This window comes from Mustelus asterias, chromosome 27, assembly GCF_964213995.1.
Source record: "Mustelus asterias chromosome 27, sMusAst1.hap1.1, whole genome shotgun sequence".
Classification (NCBI taxonomy): Eukaryota; Metazoa; Chordata; class Chondrichthyes; order Carcharhiniformes; family Triakidae; genus Mustelus; species Mustelus asterias.
This window is the reverse complement of record NC_135827.1, coordinates 34317828-34341804: the sequence shown is the minus strand read 5'-3', so window position 1 is coordinate 34341804 and position 23977 is coordinate 34317828. Positions and strand designations below refer to the sequence as shown.

The window sequence follows — 23977 nt, the reverse complement described above, 5'->3', positions numbered from 1 at the left end:
TATTTTAGATTTTAATGGCATCAAGGGATATGGGGAGGAAGTGGGAATTTGGCATTGAGATCAAGGATCAGCCATGATCATATTGAATGGTGGAGCAGGCTCGAAGGGCCGAACGGCCTCCTCCTGTTCCTAGTTTCTGCGTTTTATCAATTGCTCAGGCAGTTATTGTAATGTATAACTTGGGACTGAGAATCAAAAGAGTCTGTTTCTTTAGTTCAGAAGGAAACAAAGAAATATTAAACTTGTGGCGTCGTCCAACTCAAACCCAGCCGTCCTGGCAAGGGACCCTTCTGTGGTCCAGGATTCATGACCATACACAGATCTTTAATCGCCATCCTTGGACCAATTCTATCCAACACTTACAGAAAGAACAAAACCTGTGTTTATATAGCGCCTTTAACATTGGAAAGTCTCCTCAGAGGTGAAAAACAACACAGCATATGCTACAAGCCTGAGGGGAATAGATCCTCCGAACCTGTAGTCTGCAAATCAAATAATAGTTTCTTTTTTATTTCCCTCCTGTGTACAGAATATTAGGTCATCCTAGTCGTGGGACATAAATCGTATGCTAGAGTTCTTGCTCGTTAGGGATGGAAATTGCTCTGGGTGCAGTTAATGCACTGCTGTCAAACGGCAATATGTGATGTTTTCATAAAATCATTACTGGATTTACTTTAAATGAGCTAATAACTTGGTTAGAATTTGCACACAAGAATTGGAGGGAAACTCATTAATCACTAAAGATGGCTCGCTGGCTCTGACGTCCAAGTGTCCTCGATAGGCATTGATGAGAAATTCTTTACCCAGAGATAAGTGAGGATGTGGGACTCGCTGTAACAAGGAATAATTCAGTTGAATAGCTGGGATGTATTTAAGGGGCAGTTGGGTAAACACACAAGGGAGAAAGGAATAGAAAGGTATGTAGATGGAGTGGGATGAAAAGGGTGGGAGGTAAGTTTAAGTTTGTTCATTAGTGTCACAAGTAGGCTTACATTAACACGGCAATGAAGTTACTGTGAAAATCCCCTAATGTGCATCAGAAACAGATGTAAATTTATTTATTAGTCACAAATGAGGCTTACATTAACACTGTAATGAAGTTACTGTGAAATTTGCCTCGTCGCCAATCTCCAGCGCCTGTTCGGGTCAATGCACCCTAACCAGCACATCTTTCTGACTGTGGGAGGAAACCGGAGCACCCGGAGGAAACTCACGCAGACATGGGGAGAACGTGCAAACTCCACACAGTGACCCAAGCCGGGAAATCGAACCCGAGTCCCTGGTGCTGTGAGGCAGCAGTGCGAACCACTGTGCCACCATTTCTAACTCCATGTTATATCTGACAAACTTTCTCCCGAGCAAGGTCTACAAAGGCTGGTGTTTAGCAAACTGCAGCACTGGCCATTCGGCGCTCTGAGCCTGCTCCAGGTTCAGGTATGTCGTCAACCCACCCGAGGTCCACAGTCCAGTCCTCTGGAGTGTTAATCCAGTAACTCAACCATTACACCACCATACCCATATGGGTCTGACAGTAACACTGCTTCTTATGGTACTGCCTCTAACCTTGAAGCTGCAGAGCATCAGGTAGAAGGAATATTAAGTTACAAATACAAATCTCCCAAGTTAATCAAGGATTTTTAAGATGAGCATGTACAACAGATATCTGCAGCCTATTCTTAATCATACTCTGAAGGTTTCTGGCTATTCAATTCTGGAGATGTTTTTTGCACGCTTTATTATAACAGAAACTGTCAGTGTTGTCATCAGGTTTATTTAGTGTATCGATTCCAGTACGTGGAGGAAAAAATTGCACTTCAGACAATACGCTTCATGTGTTTGACCCCTAATTCATCACCTGAATTGGCTCCCCCCATCAGTGATTAGCCCATAACCACCAGTACTCTAACTCAATGTTACATATATATAGTTCTCAGGATGTGAGGTCAATGGCAGGGTTGGTATATATCATCCATCTCTAGAGGTGATGGTTTCTTTTTGAACCACTGTTAGTCGTGGCTTACTGAGGCTAGTTTGGAGGATAGTTCAGAGTCAACCACACTGGTGTGGGCCTGGAGACACAAGTAGACCCAGACCCAGCAAGAACTGCAGATCTCCTTCCCCTAAAGGACATTAATGAAGAAATTGGGTTTTTACAAGAGCCTGACAATTTATTTTGTTGTGTGTGATATTTTATTACCTTCTATCGATTTTGGCTCTTTATTTTTGAAATTTAAAAAAAAATTGAATTCACATTCTCGAACTACACTGGTGGGATTTGAATTCATGTTCTCTGGATTTTGCATCTAAGCTACGACTTACAAGCCCAATAGTTAAGAAAGCCCACTAACATCTCTACATTCTCAGGAGGCTGAGGAAATTCAGCATGTCCACTACGACTCTCACCACAGATGAACCATAGAAAGCATCCTTTCTGGTTGTATCACAGCTTGGTATGGCTCCTGCTCTGCCCAAGGCCGCAAGAAACTACAAAGGGTATGAACCAAGCCCAGTCCATAACGTAAACCAGCCTCCCATCCATTGACTCTGTCTACACATCCTGCTGCCTCGGAAAAGCAGCCAGCATAATCAAGGACCCCCACACACCCCGGGCATAGGCCCTGATTTTACCGGCACGCCCGCCCCAGAATCAGGGCAGATGAGGCTCGCAGAACGGCATTCTCTGTTGGCCTCAGGAGCGATGTTACGAGCCTCGGGCGGGCGTGCCAGTAAAATTCTGGCCATAATCTCTTCCACCTTCTTCCATTGGAAAAAAGATACAGAAGTCTGAGGTCACGTACCCAACCGACTCAAGAACAACTTCTTCCCTGCCATCAGACTTTTGAATGGACCTACATTGCGTTAAGTTGATCTTTCTCTACACCCTAGCTATGGCTGTAACACTACATTCTGCACCCTCTCCTTTCCTTGTCCTCTATGTACTTGATGAACGGTATGCTTTGTCTGTATAACGCACAAGAAACGCACAATACTTTTCACTGTATCCCTTTACATGTAAGAATAATAAATCAAATCAAATCAATAATGTAACCATCACACTGGTGCGTCCAATACAAGTCAAACTGAGTGAGAGAGGGAGGAAAGATGTGCATTACTATAGCCCGTCTCACATTCTGAAGAAATCCCTCAATATTTCAGCCGTCATCATTATTATCTAGGTAAGGATGGCATTAGCTGCGAGCACAGCAAGATTTCACAAGTAGTGATCAGATAAATAATGGGTTCATTTCTTTTTTGCTGTTGCTTGAGAGGTGAATTTTAAAAAATATTCATTCATGGGATGTGGCCATCGCTGACTAGGCCAGCATTTGTTACCCACCCTTAATTGCAAAGGGGTATTTAAGAGTCAACTGTGGATCTGGAGTCACATGTAGACCAGACTGGGTAAGAACAGCAAATTTTCTTCTCTAAAGGGACATTAGTGAACAATAATGGTTACACAGTCATCATTAGACTTTTAATCGCAGATATTTTATTGAATTCAAATTTCAGCATCTGAAGTGATGGGATTTGAACCCGGGTTCCCAGAGGATTACCCTGGGTCTCTGGATTACCCTGGGTCTCTGGATTACTAGTCCAGCAACAATACCACTATGCCACTGCCTCCTCACCAAGCCACTAGGAAGAATTCTCCTACTGTTCTTCAACCAGTGTCATGGGACCTTTTCACTTAAGGATGGATGTTTGGTGTGGAATTGAGCACATCTTATTTTTTGTGGATGTTAATGAGTAATTAGTAGAGTATTAAATGGTATTAACAGTGCAAAAACAGGCCATTCTGCCCAACAAGCCAGTGCTGGTGTTTATGCTCTATATGGAGCATATTTCTTCCTAACCCCATCAACATCTCCTTGTAGTCTTTCTTTTTCTCTCACATCCTTAAATGCACCTCTGCTACTCACCTCTATTAGTCCTTGCGTATTCAGTTCCACACTCGCTGCGTGAAAACATTTCTCCTGAATTCCCTATTAAATTTATTAGTGATTATCTTTTATTTATGGCTCCTAATTATTTTCCCTTCTTCAGATGTGAGACACCTTCTCCATCCCTACCCTATCAAAAGCCTTTCATAATTAAAGATCTCTGCCAGCAAATCGCCCGCCAACTTTCCTTTTCTGGGGAACAAAATGCCTCTGAGTGTTCAATCATTCCTGACAGGTATAACCTCTCAGTTCTGGCATCGTTTTAGCAAATTTTCCTTGCACCTTAGCCATTGCCTCTATATCCCTTCCTATAATATGTAGACCAGAACAGTGCACAATGCACCAAGTGTTGTATAATGAAATGCTGGAACATGGAGTGATGAAAGAGAGCATTTCTACGGTGCTTAGCAACTGTGAATTAACTTTTGGATGCAGATGGTTCTGTGTTCAATCACTGCTGAGCGATTGGCGTTCCGAGTTAAATGTGGTTCAGATTGCTGTTGCCGCAGGTAAGATACCCATATTACCAAATGCCGAATAAGATCAAAACTGACGGCCAAACTCATGGAGTCATAGAACAGATACAGCCATAGTACCTGCGTCGGCTTTTTGATCGAGCTATTTAATTCGTCGCCCTCTCCAGCTCTTTCTCTTTGTAAATGATTTTCCCCTTCAAGTATTTATCTTCAGCACACTTCACCTTCAAGAAATGTGCTTGAATCTCTAAGAAAAGGACATCCATCATAATCCAGGTGTAGGTGATAGCCTTGTGGTATTATCGCAAGACTATTAATCCAGAAACTCAGCTAATACTCTGGGGACCCGGGTTCGAATCCTGCTACAGCAGATGGTGGAATGTGAATTCAATGAAAAATATCTGGAATTAAGAATCTACTGATGACCATGAAACCATTGTCAATTGTCAGGAAAAACCCATCTGGTTCACTAATGTCCTTTAGGGAAGGAAATCTGCCGTCCTTATCCGGTCTGGTCGACATATGGCTCCAGAACCACAGCAATATGGTTGACTCTCAACTGCCCTCCAATGTCAACTAGGGATGGACAATAAATGCTGGCCAACCGGCGATGCCCATGTCCCACAAATGAATAAAACAAACCCAGAATACCTTGCATTAAGTTGATCTTTCTCTGCACCCGAGCTATGCTGCTTCTCAATGAATGGTACGCTTTGTACAGCACGCACGAAACAGTATCCCAATAGCATGTGACAATAATAAATCAAATCAAATCAAATGATTTTCAGTCTTCTACTCATGGATCTTTTATGTGCACGGGGTGGCGAAGGTGAGGAGGGAAGGAGGAAGGTAGGGTTTTTGTAAATAATAATTGCACTCCAGAAAAAAGTTTGGGATATCCTCAGGCTGTGACTGGGAGCAGTGTAAATGCAGACGCACGATTAACTGTTTTTTTTAACAACAGTTTGATTGATATAGCACCAGCGACATCGTAAACACCCCAAGGCACTTCAAGGAGTAAAACGTGACACCGAGTCAAGTGAGGAGATATTAAGACAGCAAAAGCTTGGTCAAAGAGGTAGATTTTAAGGAGCATCTGATGGAAGTACAGAGGGGGGGGGGGTGTTAGGGAGGAAATTCCAGAGCTTAAGACCTAGGCACCCGAAGGCTCGAGGGGCAGAGGCAGATTTACAATTCACATTCAGTTATATTTCTCCCCCAATCCCTTACACTCTCTCTCTCTCTCCCCACCCTTCACACACACACTTCCCTTACCCCTCACACTCTCTCTCCCCACCCCTCACACTCTCTCTCTCTCTCCCCACCCCTCACACTCTCGCTCTCTCCCCACCCCTCACACTCTCTCTCTCCCCACCCCTCACACTCTCTCTCTCCCCACCCCTCACACTCTCTCTCTCCCCACCCCTCACACTCTCTCTCTCCCCACCCCTCACACTCTCTCTCTCCCCACCCCTCACACTCTCTCTCTCTCCCCCAACCCCTCACACTCTCTCTCTCCCCACCCTTCACACATACACTTCCCTTACTCCTCACACTCTCTCTCTCTCTCTCTCCCCACCCTTCACACATACACTTCCCTTACTCCTCACACTCTCTCTCTCCTCCCACCCCTCACACACACACATACTTCCCTTACCCCTCACACTCTCTCTCTCTCCCCACCCCTCACACTCTCTCTCTCCCCCAACCCCTCACACTCTCTCTCTCCCACCCCTCACACACTCCCTCCCCCCATCCCTCACACACTCTCTCCCCCTAGCCCTCACACTTTCTCTCTACCCCCATCCCTCACATGCTAAATTGCCCCTGAGTGACAGGGAGATTGGTGGGGTAAATATGTGAGCTTACGGGGATAGGACCTGGGTGGGATTGTTGTCGGTGCAGGCTCGATGGGCCAAATGGCCTCCTTCTGCGCTGTAGGGATTCTATGAATGGCCACCAATGGTGGAGAGGTTAAAATCAGGAATGTGCAAGCGGACAGAATTGGAGGGGCTCAGGGATCTGGGAGAGTTTGGGGGCTGGAGGGGATTACCCATAAGGATGGGTGAGGCCTTGGAGGGATTTGAAACAGAGATAGGAATTTTAACACTGGAGTGCTGGTTAACCAGGAGCCAATATAGCTTAGAGAGCACTGAGAGATAATGGATAAATAGAGCCTGGTACGAGATAGGACGCAAGCAGCCAGGGTTTGGATGACCTCAAGTTTACACAGTGTAGTACAGGGTGGACTGGTCAGGAGAGGACTGGAATAGTCAGTTTGAGAGCTAACAAAGGCATGGTTTAAGTTTTCAGCAGCACGGTGGCTCAGTGGTTAGCACTGCTGCCTCACAGCGCCAGGGGCCCAGTTCGATTCCCGGCTTGGGTAACTGTCTGTGTGGAATTTGCACGTTCTCCCTGTGTCTGCGTGAGTTTCCTCCGGGTGCTCCAGTTTCCTCCCACAATCCAAAGATGTGCAGGTTAGGTGGATTGGCCATGCTAAATTGTCCCTTAGTGTCAGGGGGACTAGTTAGGGTAAATATGTGGGGTAATGAGGATGGGACCTGGGTGGGATTGTTGTCGATGCAGGTTCGATGGGCACTTTCTGCACTGTAGGGATTCTATGATTTAACTGTAGAAGAGATCATCTTAATGGATATTCGACCAAACACTGCACTTGCCGAGAACACGAGACTTACGCCGAAACCCTACCACATTGCCCAGCCCAATTCCGGAGTGGGCAAGGTTCCCAGTACGGAAATCTCCATTGGCCTCGGGCGGGAGTTTACGATCTTGCCCAAGCGAAGCTGTAATATCCCGCCATTTGCTAATAAAAAAATTCAACCCCGCCTTTGCATTTACAATATCCAAAAATCATATTGTCACAAAGTCCTGACATATTTTGGAGTGCATATACTGTGTAGGAAGATGTGATTGCCAATTTGTACACCGTTAGGTCCTGCAAACAGCGGATAAATGACCAAATAATCTTTCTTTTTTTGTGCTGATGACTGAGGGAGCTAACCAGAATGACAGGGTGACATCTCCTCTGTCTGTCGGTCGTATGGATCCTTTGTGGAATGAAATTGCACAGTATCAGTCCAGCTAATCAAGGAGCATGTGCCCACAGCAGCCAACTGTCCTTAATTTAGCAACTCATTAACACGCTCACTTGAAGAGGCCACAGAATAGATGGTGCAGGAATTGGAAAAATGTTTGCCTGGGGCATCTGAATAAATGCAAAGAGAAATCTGAAAGCAGAAGTCAAATCTGTACTTTTTTTTCTGGCTGCAGACTGTGAGAGTAGAGATCGAGTTCGTGTAGTGACAATGAGCGATCGCTGAGAAGCACGAGATACAAATTCTGTGGACTCAGCTAGTTTGACATGATGCAAAGCATCGAGGCTGATTTACCACGGCTAATCCACCTAACCTGCACGCCTGATTTAAAGGTCTTTCGTGGCATTGGGCTGTGTTTGCCGTTGGAGGGTTGGTGGGACAGTCAGCTTCTTTTCTATACTTCAAGCCAGAACATCAGCTCTCCCTTACATAGAACGTAGAGACTCAAAAAAAGGCCTTTCGGCCAAACTGTTTCACAGAGGTCTTGACAGGATTCTCCTCCCACACTCATTCATCTCATCCATCAGTATGCACCTTTCTCCCTCACGTTCTTCTCTAACTTCATAGAAACATGGAAGATAGGAGTGGGAAAAGGCCATTTGGCCCTTTGAGCCTGCTCCGCCATTCATTACGATCATGGCTGATTGTTCAAAGCAATAGCCTAATCCTGCTTTCTCCCCATAACCTATGATCCTTTTCTTGATAGTTCCTTTATTTACATTACAGCTGTCTGCCTCCTATCCTGTACTCAGTGTCCCAGCAGTCTCTCTTTGTAAGTGCTCCAGATACCTCACCTTAGAACCATAGAAACCCTGCAGTGCAGAAGGAGGCCACTTGGCCCATCGAGTCTGCACCCTCAACAATCACACCTAGGCCCTACCCCCATAACCCCACATATTTACCCTGCTAATCCCTCTAACCTAGGCATCCCGGGACACTAAGGGGCAATTTAGCATGGCCAATGCACCTAACCCGCACATCTTTGGACTGTGGGAGGAAACTGGAGCACCCGGAGGAAACCCATGCAGACACGGGGAGAACGTGCAGACTCCACACAGACAGTGACCCAAGCTGGGAATTGAACCCAGGTCCCTGGTGCTGTGAGGCAGCAGTGCTAACCACTGTACCACTGAGCCCACCTATGTATCTTAACATAATTAACAAACCACACCTACAATGCTGGCATCTTGTGCCTCTCTAATTTTCTTCTCTCCACCATTGGCAGTCCTGCCTTCAGCTGCCGAGGCCTCTAAGCTCTGGAATTCCTCTCTAAATCTTTTCACTTCTCTTTCTTCCTTAAAAGGTGAGGTTGCCATAGTCCCAGGTGACCATAGGCTGCTCTCCCCTTTCAGGAGGTGGTGATTTAACCTGAGGATCACCACAACTCAAGAGAGGGGCAAGGCTGAGAAGGTGGAGCCTTCATGAATAACCTCGGCTGGAACGGGAATTGAACCTGTGCTGTTGGTGTCTCTTTACATCAGAAACCAACGATCCAGCCAACTGATCTAAACCAACCCACCCTCCCCGCCCCAGACCTACTTACCTAATCAAACATTTGGTCACCTGTCCCATTATTTCCTTATGTGGCACACTATCAATTTTTTAAAAAGTCATTCATGGGATGTGGGTGTCGCTGGCTAGGTCAGCACTTATTGCCCATCCCTAATTGCCCTAGAGAAGGTGGTGGTGAGCTGCCATCTTGAACCGCTGCAGTCCATGCGGCAAATTCCATCTGATACTGCTCTTGTGAAGAACCGCAGGATATTTTACAGTGTTAAAGGAGGTACATAAAGGCAAGTGATTATGCAGATGGGACATTAAGGAGGATCATGATTGAAGGAAGATTTGGGGTTGGGGGCGTGGTGGTTCTACATCCTGAGCTTTCCTTAGTGAAGAGAGGAGAACATTCTTCTCATGGTTCTCAATCATAGAAGCATAGAACTCCTACAGTGCAGAAGGAGGCCATTCGGCCCACTTGAGCCTGCACCGGCCACAATTCCACCCAGGCCCTATCCCCGTAATCCCATGTATTTACTCTGCCAATCCCCCTTACGCTAAGGGTCAATGTAGCATGGCCAATTCACCTAAGCCTGCACATTTTTCGCACAGCGGGAGGAAACTGGAGCACCCGGAGGAAACCCACGCAAACATGGGCAAACTCCGCACAGACAGTGACCCCAAGCCGGGAATCGAACCCGGGTCCCTGGTGCTGTGAGGCAGCAGTGCTAACCACTGTGCCACCGTGCCACCCTCAAGGCAACCTTAAAAGTGTTAAGTTTACTTACATTCCGGAACACTGCTCTGATTTTAGCCGTGACCCTCTCAGGTCCCACTGGGGTGCAGTGGGGGCAGGTCATAGGGGTTGCGGGCGACATTGAACCTGGTATTTCAGCATGAAAGGTAGAATATCATCATTAGATTGTGGAGAGAGAGGGTTGTTAGATACCCGCAGGGTGCTGACAGGGATATACTGTCTTGCAGTATTGTAGTGGGATCAGTGACCTGCTAAAAGGCAAGAGTGGCGTTTAACACTGCACAAAACTGACAAGGTAGTTATTACAGCTGACAGGAAAGTAACTGTCTTCTTCTGCCCATTACCTGTTCCTAAATACCTCCTCGCAGCCAGAGTGACTAGTCCTGGAAATGTCCAGAAAATAATGCGTAGATCTGGAACTTCCCTGGGATTTACCTGATCACCCGCGTGGGGGGCTTGAGAGGAAATTTACTGAAGATTCCCGAATTGGCTATAGATCCCTGTGTTGTATCCCTCCCCACCCCCATCACCACCCCCGCCCCCCCCCAACACCACCCCATCCCATCTAGGGTGGAGGAGGTTTCAGAGATACAGGTGCTATCTAAATGCCAGCTGTTGCCATCCACATCCTGGCACCATGCCACCTCTGCACAAATGAGAGGGCTGAGGTACGAACATCGGTGCCATGCCATAGAGTTGTGTTACTCAGTTTTACCAATACCACAGGGTCATTGCTCCTGCTTGGCTTCTAAGTGGGCGGCACGGTGGCAGAGTGGTTAGCACTGCTGCCTCGCTGCACCAGGGACCCGGGTTCAATTCCTGGCTTGGGTGACTGTCTGTGTGGAGTCTGCATGTTCTCCCCGTGTCTGCATGGGTTTCCTCACACAATCTGAAAGACGTGCTGGTAGATGCGGTGGCCATGCTAAATTCTCCCTCAGTGTACTCTAACAAGCACCGGAGTGTGGCGACTCGGGGATTTTCACAGTAACTTCCTTGCAGTGTTAATGTAAGTCTACTTATGACACTAATAAGCAAACTAAGTTGCAAATCAGGAAGGCCTTTGGCATAGTGGTATTGTTACTGGACTAGTAATCCAGAAACCCAGGACAAAATCTGGGGACCCAGGTCCAAATTCCACCATAGCAGATGGCAAAATTTGAATTCAATAAAAATCTGGAATTAAGAGTCTAACGGTGACCAAGAAACCATTGTTGGTTATCAGAAAAACTCATCTAGTTTACTAACGTCCTTTAGGGAAGGAAATCTGCTGTCCTTACTTGGTCTGGCCTACATGTAACTCCAACCCCACGGCAATGTGGTTGACTCGCAAATGCCCTTTGGAATGGAGGGCAGTGAGGATTGGGCAATAAATACTGGGCACAGCCAGTGATGCCCACATCCCGTAAATGAATAAGAAAAAACTCCATCATTCTTTCTGCATTGCCAATGTGCTGAAATCAAGATTCATTAACTCTTTGCTCGCACTCATCCAGGATTGTAGAAAACCCCAACACTCTCAGTCTTCCCTTCTAACTACAACCCAAAACCTCCAAACTTCTTCTTGTTTCATCCATGCCTCCTGATTAGCCTCATATTCTTTCCTATCTTTCTGCACTGCGAACCATCCCCGGGTACTTTAATTAAAGAAGAGATCTGACAAACAGAATTAACAGATCATTATAGATCTGCTCTTGACCAGTCAGCTACTGTCTTATCTTGCTTATTAAAAAAAAACCTCAGCAATACTTTGATTGCAAGCTGAATATTTATTCAGCTGTGTACATAAGGGATTTCCAAGAGGACATACAGTTCTGTTGAAAGGTCACACAGAAATCTATGACTAATGAATATTTATTTGCTTTAAACAGGCTAACTTCTGGAAGTGCAGCTAATTCTTTGGAATGATGTGAATGGTTAAAGTCTTTTATGTAGTGAAACGCTATCGAGGCGGTTGATTTTGAGGAGATGCAGGGGAAATCGGATTAGATTGATCAGGGAGCTTCAGTTATGCATTACACCATGACTAATGCTCTTGTTTAAAACAATCCTGGATGATTGCAGTGCAGACTCAAGATGGCAGCCAATATTGTCAATAGCATTGAGTGAGTGAGCTGACTAGACCATGAAGGGCAAAGTTTGGTCCCTGGTCAAATTGATTGAGTTTGCTCATCTCAGCACCAGAAATTCGCTGAGTTCTCCAGAAAGTAAAGTCAGCCAGGCATTCCACACCTTGGATGAAACCCTCTTCCCCGCCACTGAACCTAGATTCCAGAACGGAAGGTCCTGCCCCTCCTTACTGTCCAGTGGACTTCCAAATTAGAAAGTGTGTGTGTTTATGTGTATGTGTCTGTACCTATATGTATGTCTGTGTGTGTGTACCTGTATGTATGTCTGTGTGTGTGTCTGTGCCTGTATGTATGTCTGTATGTGTGTGTGTGTGTTTATGTGTATGTGTCTGTACCTGTATGTATGTTTGTGTGTGTGTGTTTGTACCTATATGTATGTCTGTGTGTGTGCATGCGTGCATGTGTGTGTGTATGTATGTGTGTGTATATATCTGTGTCTTAATATATGTCTGTGTGTGTAAGTGCATGTGTGTGTATGTGCGCGTGTGTGTATGTGTGTATATGTCTTTGCGTATGTGTGTGTCTGTGCCTGTGTGCATGTATCTGTATGTATGTCTGTGGGTATGTGTGTATGCGCATGTGCCTGTTAGTGTGTATGTGTATGTGCGTCTGTGCATGTGCGTGTGAGTGCGTGTGTAGCATTAGTTAAAATCAAGACCAAGCTTGGTTACCTTAGTTGCACGGACAACTAGCACTCGCAGGCCATAGTTACATAGGAAGGAAATATAACACAAACATAACAGGTGGAGGCCATTTAGCCCATTGAACCAATTCTGTCATTCACTGAAATTATGGTTGATCTGAGACCAAACTCCATATACCCATCCTTGCCTCATATCCCTTTATACATTTGATTAATAAAAATGTATCAATCTAGGTTTTAAATTAAGAATTGATCCAGCATCAATTGCCATGTGCAGAAGAGAGTTCCAAGCTTCTGCCACCCTTTGCCTGAAGAAGTGGTTCTTAATTTCACTCCTGAAAGGTTTAGCTTTAATTTTTAGATTATGCCCCCTGGTCCTAGACTCTCAGCCAGCAGAAACTGTTTCTCCCAATCTACTTTATCTGTTCTGCTTAATATTGAGAAACCGTCAATCAAATCCCTCATTCACTTTCTCAATTCCAAGGACTACAACCATAATTCGTTCAACTTCTCCCCTATTGAACTCCAGGGGTGGAATTTTCCTGTCCTGCTCGCCACGGGAATCGTAGCGGGCGGGAGATGGACCATGCAAAGGTCCGTTGATCTTGGGCAGGATTTTCCGGTTTTGGGGCAAGCACGGACGGAAAATCCCGCCCCAGGTCTCCGATTTTAATAGATCTATGCTGTACTCCCTGTAAAACCAATATCTGCTTCCTAATAGGTAAGGTGTCCACAACTGCTCGCAGTATTCCAGGTGTGGTCTGACCGGAGCTTTGCCCCAGACAATTGCAATCACCTCACAGCTAATGCCACAGCAGGAGTGGAATTAAGAAAGTTGGGTTTTTGTCCAAATTGTGCGTCAGCCTTGGCTCAGTTAGTAGCTCTTTTTGCCTCTGAGTCACAAGATTCTGGATTCAAGTTCCACACCAGGGTTGAGCACAAGAATCCAGTGCAGAGGGGGCGCGGTGCATTGCTGGAGGTGTCATCTTTTTGGACAAGATGATTTGATTTTGATTTGATTTATTATTGTCACATGTATTAGTATACAGTGAAAAGTATTGTTTCTTGCGCGCTATACAGACAAAACATACCGTTCATAGAGAAGGAAAGGAGAGAGTGCAGAATGTAGTGTTGCAGTCATAGCTCGGGTGTAGAGAAAGATCAACTTAATGCAAGGTAGGTCCATTCAAAAGTCTGACAGCAGCAGGGAAGAAGCTGTTCTTGAGTCGGTTGGTATGTGACCTCAGACTTTTCTATCTTTTTCCCGAAGGAAGAAGGTGGAAGAGAGAATGTCCGGGGTGCATGGGGTCCTTAATTATGCTGGCTGCTTTGCCGAGGCAGCGGGAAGTGTAGAAAGAGTCAATGGATGGGAGGCTGGTTTGTGTGATGGATTGAGCTACATTCACAACCTTTTGTAGTTCCTTGCGGTCTTGGGCAGAGCAGGAGCCATACCAAGCTGTGATACAACCAGAAAGAATGCTTTCTATGGTGCATCTGTAAAAGTTGGTGAGAGTCATAGCTGACATGCCAAATTTCCTTTGTCTTCTGAGAAAGTAGAGGCATTGGTGGGCTTTCTTAACTATAGCGTCACCATGGGGGGACTAGGAAATGTTGTTGGTGATCGGGGCACCTAAAAACTTGAAGCTTTCGACCCTTTCTACTTAAGCCAAGGCTCCATCTCCCTGTTTGGGTGGATGTAAATGGTCCCATGCCACTATTGCAAAGAATAAGGGAATTATCCTTGGTGTTCTGGCTCATGTTTATCCGGCGATCAACATCAAAAAGGACCGATTACCTGGTCATTATCATACCGCTAGATTATCTGGTCATTATCATATTGCTGGATTATCTGGTCATTATCATATTGCTGTTTGTGGGAGCTTGCTGTGCACAAATTGATAGCTGTGTTTCCTACATTATGATGTGGAGATGCCGGCGTTGGACTGGGGTAAACACAGTAAGAAGTTTAACAACACCAGGTTAAAGTCCAACAGGTTTATTTGGTAGCAAAAGCCACACAAGCTTTCGGAGCTCTAAGCCCCTTCTTCAGGTGAGTGGGAATTCTGTTCACAATTCTGTTTGTGAACAGAATTCCCACTCACCTGAAGAAGGGGCTTAGAGCTCCGAAAGCTTGTGTGGCTTTTGCTACCAAATAAACCTGTTGGACTTTAACCTGGTGTTGTTAAACTTCTTACTGTGTTTTCCTACATTATGACAGTGACTGCGCTTCCCGAAGTATTTTATAACAAAGTGCTTTACAGATGTTCAGTGATCATGAAAGTGCTATAGAAATGCAATTCTTTCTTCTCTACTGTCAAACTGTATATGTGTCAACCTATAAAACTGACGGGAACTCGCAACAGCTTCAAAGAAGTCAAAAAGTAGAAATCTGAGGAAATATGAAATAAAGAAAGTGCTGGAAATACTCATCGGGTCAGGCAGAACTGAAAGATGAGGTGTTGTTCCTCGTGCTCACATTGAGCTTCACTGGGACGGCAGTAATCTGAGGGGAGGGGAAGATGTTTTGAGATTCCAAAGAGACTGCTCACTCTGGGATACCCTGCCTCAACCTGCAACCTCCCCAATATCCCGTCCCCTTTACATGGACATTTTCCATGCAAATGCAGGAATTGTAACAGCTGTCCTCCTCACCATCCAATGGCCCAAATGGGGCCGCACAGTGGCGCAGGGGCCAGCACGGTGGCACAATGGCTAGTGCTGCTGCCTCACAGTACCAGGGACTTGGGTTTGACTCTGGCCTCGGGTCACTGTCGGTGCGGAATTTGCATGTTCTCCCCGTGTCTGCACGGGTTTCTTCCCGGTGCTCTGCTTTCCTCTCACAGTCCAAAAATGTGTAGGTTCGGCGAATTGGCCATGCTAAATTGCCCCTTAGTGTCCAAAGTTGTGTAGGCTAGGTGGATAAGCCATGGTAAATGCATGGGGTTACGGGGAAAGGGCAGTGGCGTGGGCCTGGGTAAGATGCTCTTTCAGAGTCAGTGCAGCCTTGATGGGCTGAATGGTCTCCTTCTGCACTGTAGGGATTCTGTGGAAACACTCCTTCCATGTGAAGCAGAGATTTACATGTACTTGTTCTAATTTAGTCTACCGTCTTTGCTGCTCAGTGTCATCTTCCTTACACTGGGGGAACCAAACGCAGACTAGGTGACCGCTTCGCGGAACGCCTCCATTCAGCCAACAAGTATGACCGCGAACCGCCGGTGGCCTGTCATATTCCCCTAACTCCACATATCCACCCCGCTAATCCCTCTAACCTACGTCTCCCGGGATGCTAAGGGGCAATTTAGCATGGCCAATCAACCTAACCCGCACATCTTTGGCCTGTAGGAGGAAACCAGAGCACACGGAGGAAACCCACGCAGACATGGGGAGAACCTGCAAACTCCACACAGACAGCGACCCAAGGCGGGATTTGAACCTGGGTCCCTGGAACTGTGAGGCAACAGTGCTAACCACTATGCCACCGTGCCAATCTTTCAATCTCTCCTGTTTTCACACTAATACCGACCTTCCTTTTGACTTTGTTCCACTCACGCTTTGCTTAAACCTGTCAACTTTTCCTAGGTCTGAGCAAAGGTCACTGACCTGAAATGTTAACTCTCCACAGATGCTACCTGAGCACTGAGCATTTCCAGCATTTTAATCTTCAAAGAGATTTAGTCTGAGTTTAAAAGCATGGAGAGTGGAGGAAATATTTAAGTATTCATGTCTGGAGGCTGTCATAGAATCCTTACAGTGCAGAAGGAGGCCATTCAGCCCCTCAAGTCTACACCAACTCTCCGACAGAGCATCTTACCCATCCCCTGTAACCCCACTAATTCCCCACTAATTCCCCTAACCTTCTCATCTTTGGACACTAAGGGGCAATTTAACATGGCCAATCCACCTAACCTGCACATCTTTGGAGTGGTAACCGGAACACCCAGAGGAAACACGCAGACACGGGAAGAACATGCAAACTCCACACAAACAGTCAGCCAAGGCCAGAATTGAACCCAGGTCCCTGGCGCTGTGAGGCAGCAGTGCTAACTACTGTGCCACCTCATAAAGTGGTCAAAGACATGTCGTTTCCTGAGGCAAACGGGCTATGCAAAGAGAAGGATGAGCAGTGTTGAAGAATCAGCCTTTCTCTTAAAGATAATGCTTTCTCGTTAGCTTAAGCATGTTTATATTTGACAATTTGCAGATTTTTAATCTAAAAAATGAAAAATAAGAAGAGTGCTATTTGGATTTTCAACACTATCTCTCTCACAAGAGTTACCTCAACAATCAGAAAGTTTAACTATCCTGCTACAATCCACCAGCAGATTTGTTCCTCATTTTGTTCCTAATCCATAAAGCTCTTGGGAATTTGATGGTGAGCTGCCTTCTTGAACTGTTGCACTCCATGTGGCGCAGGTACAACCATAGTGCTGTTTAGGGAGGCTGATTTGTAATTCTTGTGTGCAATGCTTGGAAAATCGGGCGAGAAGATATTCCTGCAAGTGACGGAGGTGGCAATTTTATTTTTGTCTATTTTAAGTTAATGAATGGAAAATTGTACGGCATCACTAAAGTGTGACTCTCTGCGCCCCATTATCATCTATGCGCTGCACATAGGTTACCTAGAACTGCTGGACTGAGCAGAAAAGTGAGCCTTACCGTAATCCATACAAATTCTCACCTTTTGACAGACCTCCCCCAGAGTCTCAGTCCATACTACACTCTTTTTATTTCTATCTTCAACCCAGTCTGATGTTTCTCTGCTCCTTCTCCTAATTCAGGGGCAACTCAACCTATATTCAAGGTGACAGTCTTCACCTTTCCTCCACCCTGCCAATCAATTTGACTTGGCTCTCTTACCCTCCGCTGACTAAGTCCCACTCTTATACCACTCCTGTCGTTCCAGATGGCACTCTGCTGTATCACCCATTCAATCTCTTTTCTAGTCTTGAACACCCTTCCCTTAGAGTTTGTACTCTTACAGGGATCCAAATCCACTGCAAATTATAGACAGGACCTTCCATTTTCATGGAAGTTCCCACCGACAAGATGCAGTCAGTAGTGGGATCCCTTCCATTGATGGCAGGATTCTCACTGGAATAGAACGATGAAGGACTATGTGTGGTCCACGTTGACTTGTCAGCAAAGCGTAAACACGGTCTGTCCAAAATGGTGATGTTGACGCAAAGCACTGATGTTTCACTTGTACATCAGTGCAAAAGTGTGGGATTTCTCTTGGACCTTTATGTTATTTGTTCATGGGGTCTGGGCGCCAGGATTATTATCCATCCTTAAAGATCTTGAGAATTTGATAGTGAGCTGCCTTCTTGAACTGTTGCACTCCATGTGATGCACGTGCACCCACAGTGCTGTTTAGGGAGGAAGTTCCAAGACTTCGACCAAGGAACAGTGAAGGAACAGCGACACATTTCCAAGTCAGGATACTTTATATGACTTGCTGGAGATATTGCAGATGGTGGTGTCCAATGTGTCTGCCACCCTTGTTCTTCTAGCTGATAGAGATGGTGGCTTCAGAGTGGTTGTTGAAGGAGCCTTGATGAGTTGCTGCAGCACATCTTGTAGATGGTGCACAGTGCTGCCACTGTGTGTCAGTAGTAGAGGGAGTGAATGCTTAAGATAGTGGATGGGGTGACAATCGAGGGGCCTGCTTTGTCCTGGATGATGTCAAACATCTTGAGTGTTGTTGGAGCTGCACTCATCCAGACAAGTGCAGAATATTCCACCACACTCCTGACTTGTGACTTGTAGATGGTGGATTGACTTTGGGGAGTCAAGAAGTGAATTATCTGCACTTACTCAGAATGGGTTAAGATTTTTGAAATTCATTTTATTTAGAGTGCTCCAAAGGCAGAGAGATGATTCATTCCATTGATATGGGCTGGATTCAAGTAACATCCAGTGGTTAAAAAGACAGTACTGTCATATTTCATCCAAAGTGCAAAAATTAACACAATAATTTTCTGCCTTTAAGGTGGTATTCAATTTTCCGATACAGCAAAGATGTCAAATATTAACTCATGTGTCAACATTTTGCAATATTGTTCCAAGATGATTGACTGAATTGACCTTGGTTTAGTCACAACTAAACAATTAATCTCAAAACAATTGAGCCAAAACCTCTGTCCGCAACTACTAAGAAGTTTTCATAGGAACATAGAAAATAGATGCAGGAGTAAGTCATTCGGCCCTTCAAGGCTGAACAACCATTCAATGTGATCACGGCTGATCATACACTTTCAGTATCCCACTCCCGCTTTCTCTCCATACCCCTCGATCCCTTTAGCCGCATCCAGGCCACGTCCAGCTCCCGCTTGAACATATCTAACAAACTGGCCCCAACAGCTTTCTGTGGTAGAGAATTCCACAGGTTCACAACTCTCTGAGTGAAGAGGTTCTTCATCATCTCAGTCCTGGATGGCTTACCCCTCATTCAATACCTAAATATTGTAGTGCTAATTTTATTACAATGTGGACTACAATGCCCACACAATAAGTGCCTCCCGAACTAACAATATTCAACGCAAGCACATTCCTCAGTTGTAAACTGTTCAAAGATGGATATATAGGTTTTTGGGGTCGGACAGAGAGAGGACATGTTCCCTTTTCTTCGTGCTCTGCCACATTTCTTTCGGCATAGGGTTAGATGATGGGTGGCGATCACTTCTTGTACAGAAAATAAGCTTAAGGGACCTCTGAGTTAACTAAAGACAGAGAGTCAGAGGATGAAAAATTTGGACTGATTGCATTATTAATTGAATTATTTTGAAAACAAATAGCTAAATTAAAATTGATACTTAAACGTCCCTCATATCTGAGACAACATTGAGTGTAGCAGCACAACTGAACCTCGTTCCCCAGCAGAAGTCAGTGCAGAGAAATCAGTCATAGGGTTGATTTCTTTATACTGTTCCCAGCACAGAAGCTGTAACGCTTTTTGTAACACCCTCGGGTTGTCAGTGCAAATAAGTGATCAAATCCGGTGTGTTTTGATGTATATGGTTGTGTTCTGCATTGGATAATATCCCCTAAACCATAGGAGGAACAATCCTCTTTTATACCTCTGACCCAGGGTCGGTTTTTATTTTGTTTTAACACTAATTTCCAATGAGTGTAACTAAAGGATTTTTTTTTCCAGCAACTGCAAAAAATGCTCTTCGTATTTAAAGATAAATGGAAACTAGCCGGCTGCTGGCTCAGTGCAAACATTGATTTTGGGCGGAACTGAGGTGTAATTATTCCCAAATCTATTTGTCAATTTTATGTTAGTTTCAGAAGAGAAGCCTTTCTGTTAAAGGGGCATTTTCTTGAAAACCCTCGTTTGGAGAAAAAAAATATTTCGGAAGGAAGAAGAGTGAATGCACCGTATTGGTCACGGTGGCGTTACGCGAAAGTGACGCAGTGATGCGTTGCGAAGCGGCTTACGTCAAAGCAGCGTGGAAAAAGATTGGACACTTCATTTAAGTTGGACCTGTAATTCAACAGCAGGTTGGAACTAAATGCACTACTTTCAAAATTAAAGATGGAAAAAATGGTATTTCTCAAGCAGATTTTAATGAATTACTTATTCTGAATGTTAGGGCGGCACGGTAGCACAGTGGTTAGCACTGCTGCCCCACAGCACCAGGGACCCAGGTTTGATTCCCAGTTTGGGTCGCTGTCTGTGCGGAGTCTGCACGTTCACCCCGTGTCTGCGTGGGTTTCCTCCCGGTGCTCCGGTTACCTCCCACAGTCTGAAAGACATACTGGTATAGGATGCATTGACCCAAACAGACGCCAGACTGTGGCGACAAGGGGGATTTCACAGTAACTTCATTGTAGTGTTTAATGTAAATCTTGCTTGTGACAAATAAATAAACTTTAACATATACTTATTAAATATAGCCAATTTTGTTACTGTATTTGGATATGTTATTGTCATTATTGTTCGATACAGTTTACAGAACAGAATGACATCAGACTTTTGAATGGACCTACCTTGCATTAAGTTGATCTTTCTCTACACCCTAGCTATGACTGTAGCACTATATTCTGCACCCTCTTGTTTCTTTCTCTATGAACGGTATGCTTTGTCTGTATAGCGTGTAAGAAACAATACTTTTCACTGTATACCAATACATGACAGTAATAAATTAAATCAAAAATCAGCTCAACAACTTTAGACTGTGACCTCTCTCTCCCATCTTAAACCTTTTATTTAAATGTCCCACTCTTTTATTGTCTCATTGAAAAAGCCCCCCCCCCCCTTCCACCCCCCCACCAACTCCCCCCACCCCCCCGGCTCACCAACTTTTACGAAAGCACCATTGAAAGCATTCTTTCTGGTTGTATCACAGCTTGGTATGGCTCCTGCTCTGCCCAAAACAGCAAGAAACTACAAAAGGTCGTGAATGTAGCCCAATCCATCACACAAACCAGCCTCCCATCCATTGACTCTGTCTAGATTTCCCACTGCCTCGGCAAAGCAGCCAGCATAATTAAGGACCCCACGCACCCCAGACATTCTCTCTTCCACCTTCTCCCTTCGAGAAAAAGATACAAAAGTCGAAGGTCACGTACCAACCGACTCAAGAACAGCTTCTTCTTCTGTGCTGCCATCAGACTTTTGAATGGACCTACCTTGCATTAAGTTGATCTTTCTCTACACCCTAGCTATGACTGTAGCACTATATTCTGCACCCTCTTGTTTCTTTCTCTATGAACGGTATGCTTTGTCTGTATAGCGCGCAAGAAACAATACTTTTAACTGTATACTAATACATGTGATAATAAATCAAATCAAATCATCTGTCTCATAACGTTGCTACATCTTGTTGCAATCACCCCCAGCTCCATTATAATATGCAACACATTCTCCCTCTCTTTATTTCTGATTAAGAGACTCACTTCGTTTTGTCTCCCTACAGATGCTGCCAGACCTACTGAGCTTTTCCAACGTCCTCTGTTCTTGTTTCAGATTCCAGCATCCGCAGTATTTTGCTTCTGACAACATTTATCATTGCTGATGCCCACTCTGTAAATGCACGGAGGGACAAGAGGCAGGAACGTAAAACGGTTTTGATTACATACATTAAACACAACGGCACTCTTACCTTCTGAGGGGGTGTCCCTATTGTCATCTCCACATAGTATCCCTGTCCGGATTTCCCTCTTAGATTATCAATCATATCCATAAAATTGATACTTTGTCTCCGGCCAGCCTCACCAGCAGCTCTGGGTAACCTGCTGGGGATCCCGATGTCATTTTTCAGAGGGACCTTGATCCCTGACGGCTCTCCATTGCATTGCAACCATTGAGTCAAAGAACAAACCAAGAGCAGCAAACCAGAAAGGGGAAAAAAATTCATTTCGATTGCACTTTTTTTCCCCCACACCCACCCCCCCAGACCCCAAGAAAAGACAAGTGCAATCGCACAGTCTACAAAAAGAGATTTATTTAACCTCCTCTCGCACTACATCGAGACATTTGGGGAGAGAGGCATCGGATGCTTCATTGGTGGGCTTGCAAAGAAGGGCATTTAAAAAAAGAAGCAGGGAGTGAAATGTCATCACTCTTGGATGGATCTTGTTGGAGAGTCTGGAGAGCTGCGGAAAATGCCATTATTGTCCATGATTCCACTGTTTTGAGGCTTGCTGGAATAAATGGTGCTGAGTGTCGGAGCAGAGCCTGGACAATCTTCCCACTGTCTCTCTGCTTCCCTACTCCAGCGGAAGAACTATTGTAGACAACAGTGAAATACAGGAATGATGCTGGGAAAAGCAGGAGGGGGAGAGAGAGAGAGAGGTTGATAAAGCCCTCTGGGTCTTGTAGTTTCTCATCTTGTGGCTGTAACGTTTAGAACTCAGCTGTGCAGCCAATGCCTCCTCCTGGTCTATTCCTGTGCATCCCACACACACAAAAAACCCCTTGGAAGTGATACAGCCTGATACTGCACACAGAGGGAGGTATTTAAATAAATCCAGTCTGGAGACAGAAGCTTTGAATATGAATATATGCTTTTTTAAAAAGGTTTGCTTGCAATGGGGCTGAAGGGGATCTAGGTGGATCCATTGCTGCTAGAAGCCCTTTGCTCGCTCCCCAACTTCTATTCCCACCTCCCCATTCTCCCCACTCTCTGCAAGTTGCCTTTTCTGGGCTGGAAAGACTACAACTCCCGACGTGCTCTGCGGCACTGGTGCGCACGCGCACCGGGTTGGGTTCTCGGCGGGCGGGGGGGCGTGTCAAGGTAGATTACCGGACAGCTGGCACAGCCATTCACAATCCAGCTCCTGGCTGACTGACAGGTAGCGACAGCCAATGGCAGTGCGGGGAGGACGGGGATTGCTCTGTGGCGCCGGAAGTGGTATTTCCATCGCTGTGTTATTCATGTCCCCCGGTGAAGAGCGGCGGCAGCAGCGGGGAGGGAGGAGAGAGTGACTGCCTGTCGGTACCGGGGAGAGTGTGATCTCCGCATCCGGGAGGAGGAGCGGCGGCGGCTCGTTCATGGCGGCCCGTTTCCAGCCACCTGGAGGGAGCGCGGGCTGAGCGGCTCAGGTAAGCGGCCCGTTGCTATGGAGGCGGCAATGGCGGCGGGAGGAGAGGGAGAGCGGCCCCATCCCCCGCAAAGCCTCATCTCCCCCCACAAAACCCCATCCACCCCAAAGCCCCATCCCCCCCAAAAACCCATCCCACCAAAAACCCCCCAAAACCCCATCCACCCCAAAGCCCCATCCCCCCAAAAACCCATCCCACCAAAAACCCCCCAAAACCCCATCCACCCCAAAGCCTCATCTCCCCCCCCCCCCCAAAACCCCATCCACCCCAAAGCCCCATCCCCCCAAAAACCCATCCCACCAAAACCCATCCCACCAAAAACCCATCCCACCAAAAACCCCCCAAAACCCCATACACCCCAAAGCCCCATCCCCCCAAAAACCCCCCAAAACCCCATCCACCCCAAAGCCCCATCCCCCCAAAAACCCATCCCACCAAAGCCCCATCCCCCCAAAAACCCCCAAAACCCCATCCACCCCAAAGCCCCATCCCCCCAAAAAACCCCCAAAACCCCATCCCCCCCCAAAAACACCGCAAAACCCCATCCTCCCCAAATCCCCCATCCCCCCCCAAACCGCCGTCCCCCCCCGAACCGCCGTCCCCCCCCCCGAACCGCCGTCCCCCCCCCGAACCGCCGTCCCCCCCCCGAACCGCCGTCCCCCCCCCGAACCGCCGTCCCCTCCCGAACCGCCGTCCCCCCCCGAACTGCCGTCCCCCCCCCCGAACCGCCGTCCCCCCCTGAACCGCCGTCCCCCCCCGAACCGCCGTCCCCCCCGAACCGCCGTCCCCCCCCCGAACCGCCGTCCCCCCCCCGAACCGCCGTCCCCCCCCCGAACCGCCGTCCCCCCCCCCGAACCGCCGTCCCCCCC

The 23977-nt window shown here is 46.3% G+C and overlaps 2 protein-coding genes across 2 annotated transcripts in view; one reads left to right on the top strand and one right to left on the bottom strand.

The window, feature by feature from the left end:
• The window catches only part of bace1 (beta-secretase 1), a 153930-nt gene extending 131653 nt beyond the window's left edge, over nucleotides 1–22277 (bottom strand). Inside the window, exon 1 of the mRNA XM_078198988.1 lies at nucleotides 21667–22277. Within this exon, the coding sequence (XP_078055114.1) occupies nucleotides 21667–21921 (255 nt within the window). The 5' untranslated portion in view covers nucleotides 21922–22277. The remainder of the gene's footprint in view (nucleotides 1–21666) is intronic.
• Nucleotides 22278–22886: 609 nt separating this feature from the next.
• cep164 (centrosomal protein 164) overlaps nucleotides 22887–23977 on the top strand; it is a 220549-nt gene continuing 219458 nt past the window's right edge. Inside the window, exon 1 of the mRNA XM_078198959.1 lies at nucleotides 22887–23108. The gene's annotated coding sequence lies outside the window, so the exon portion shown is untranslated. The remainder of the gene's footprint in view (nucleotides 23109–23977) is intronic.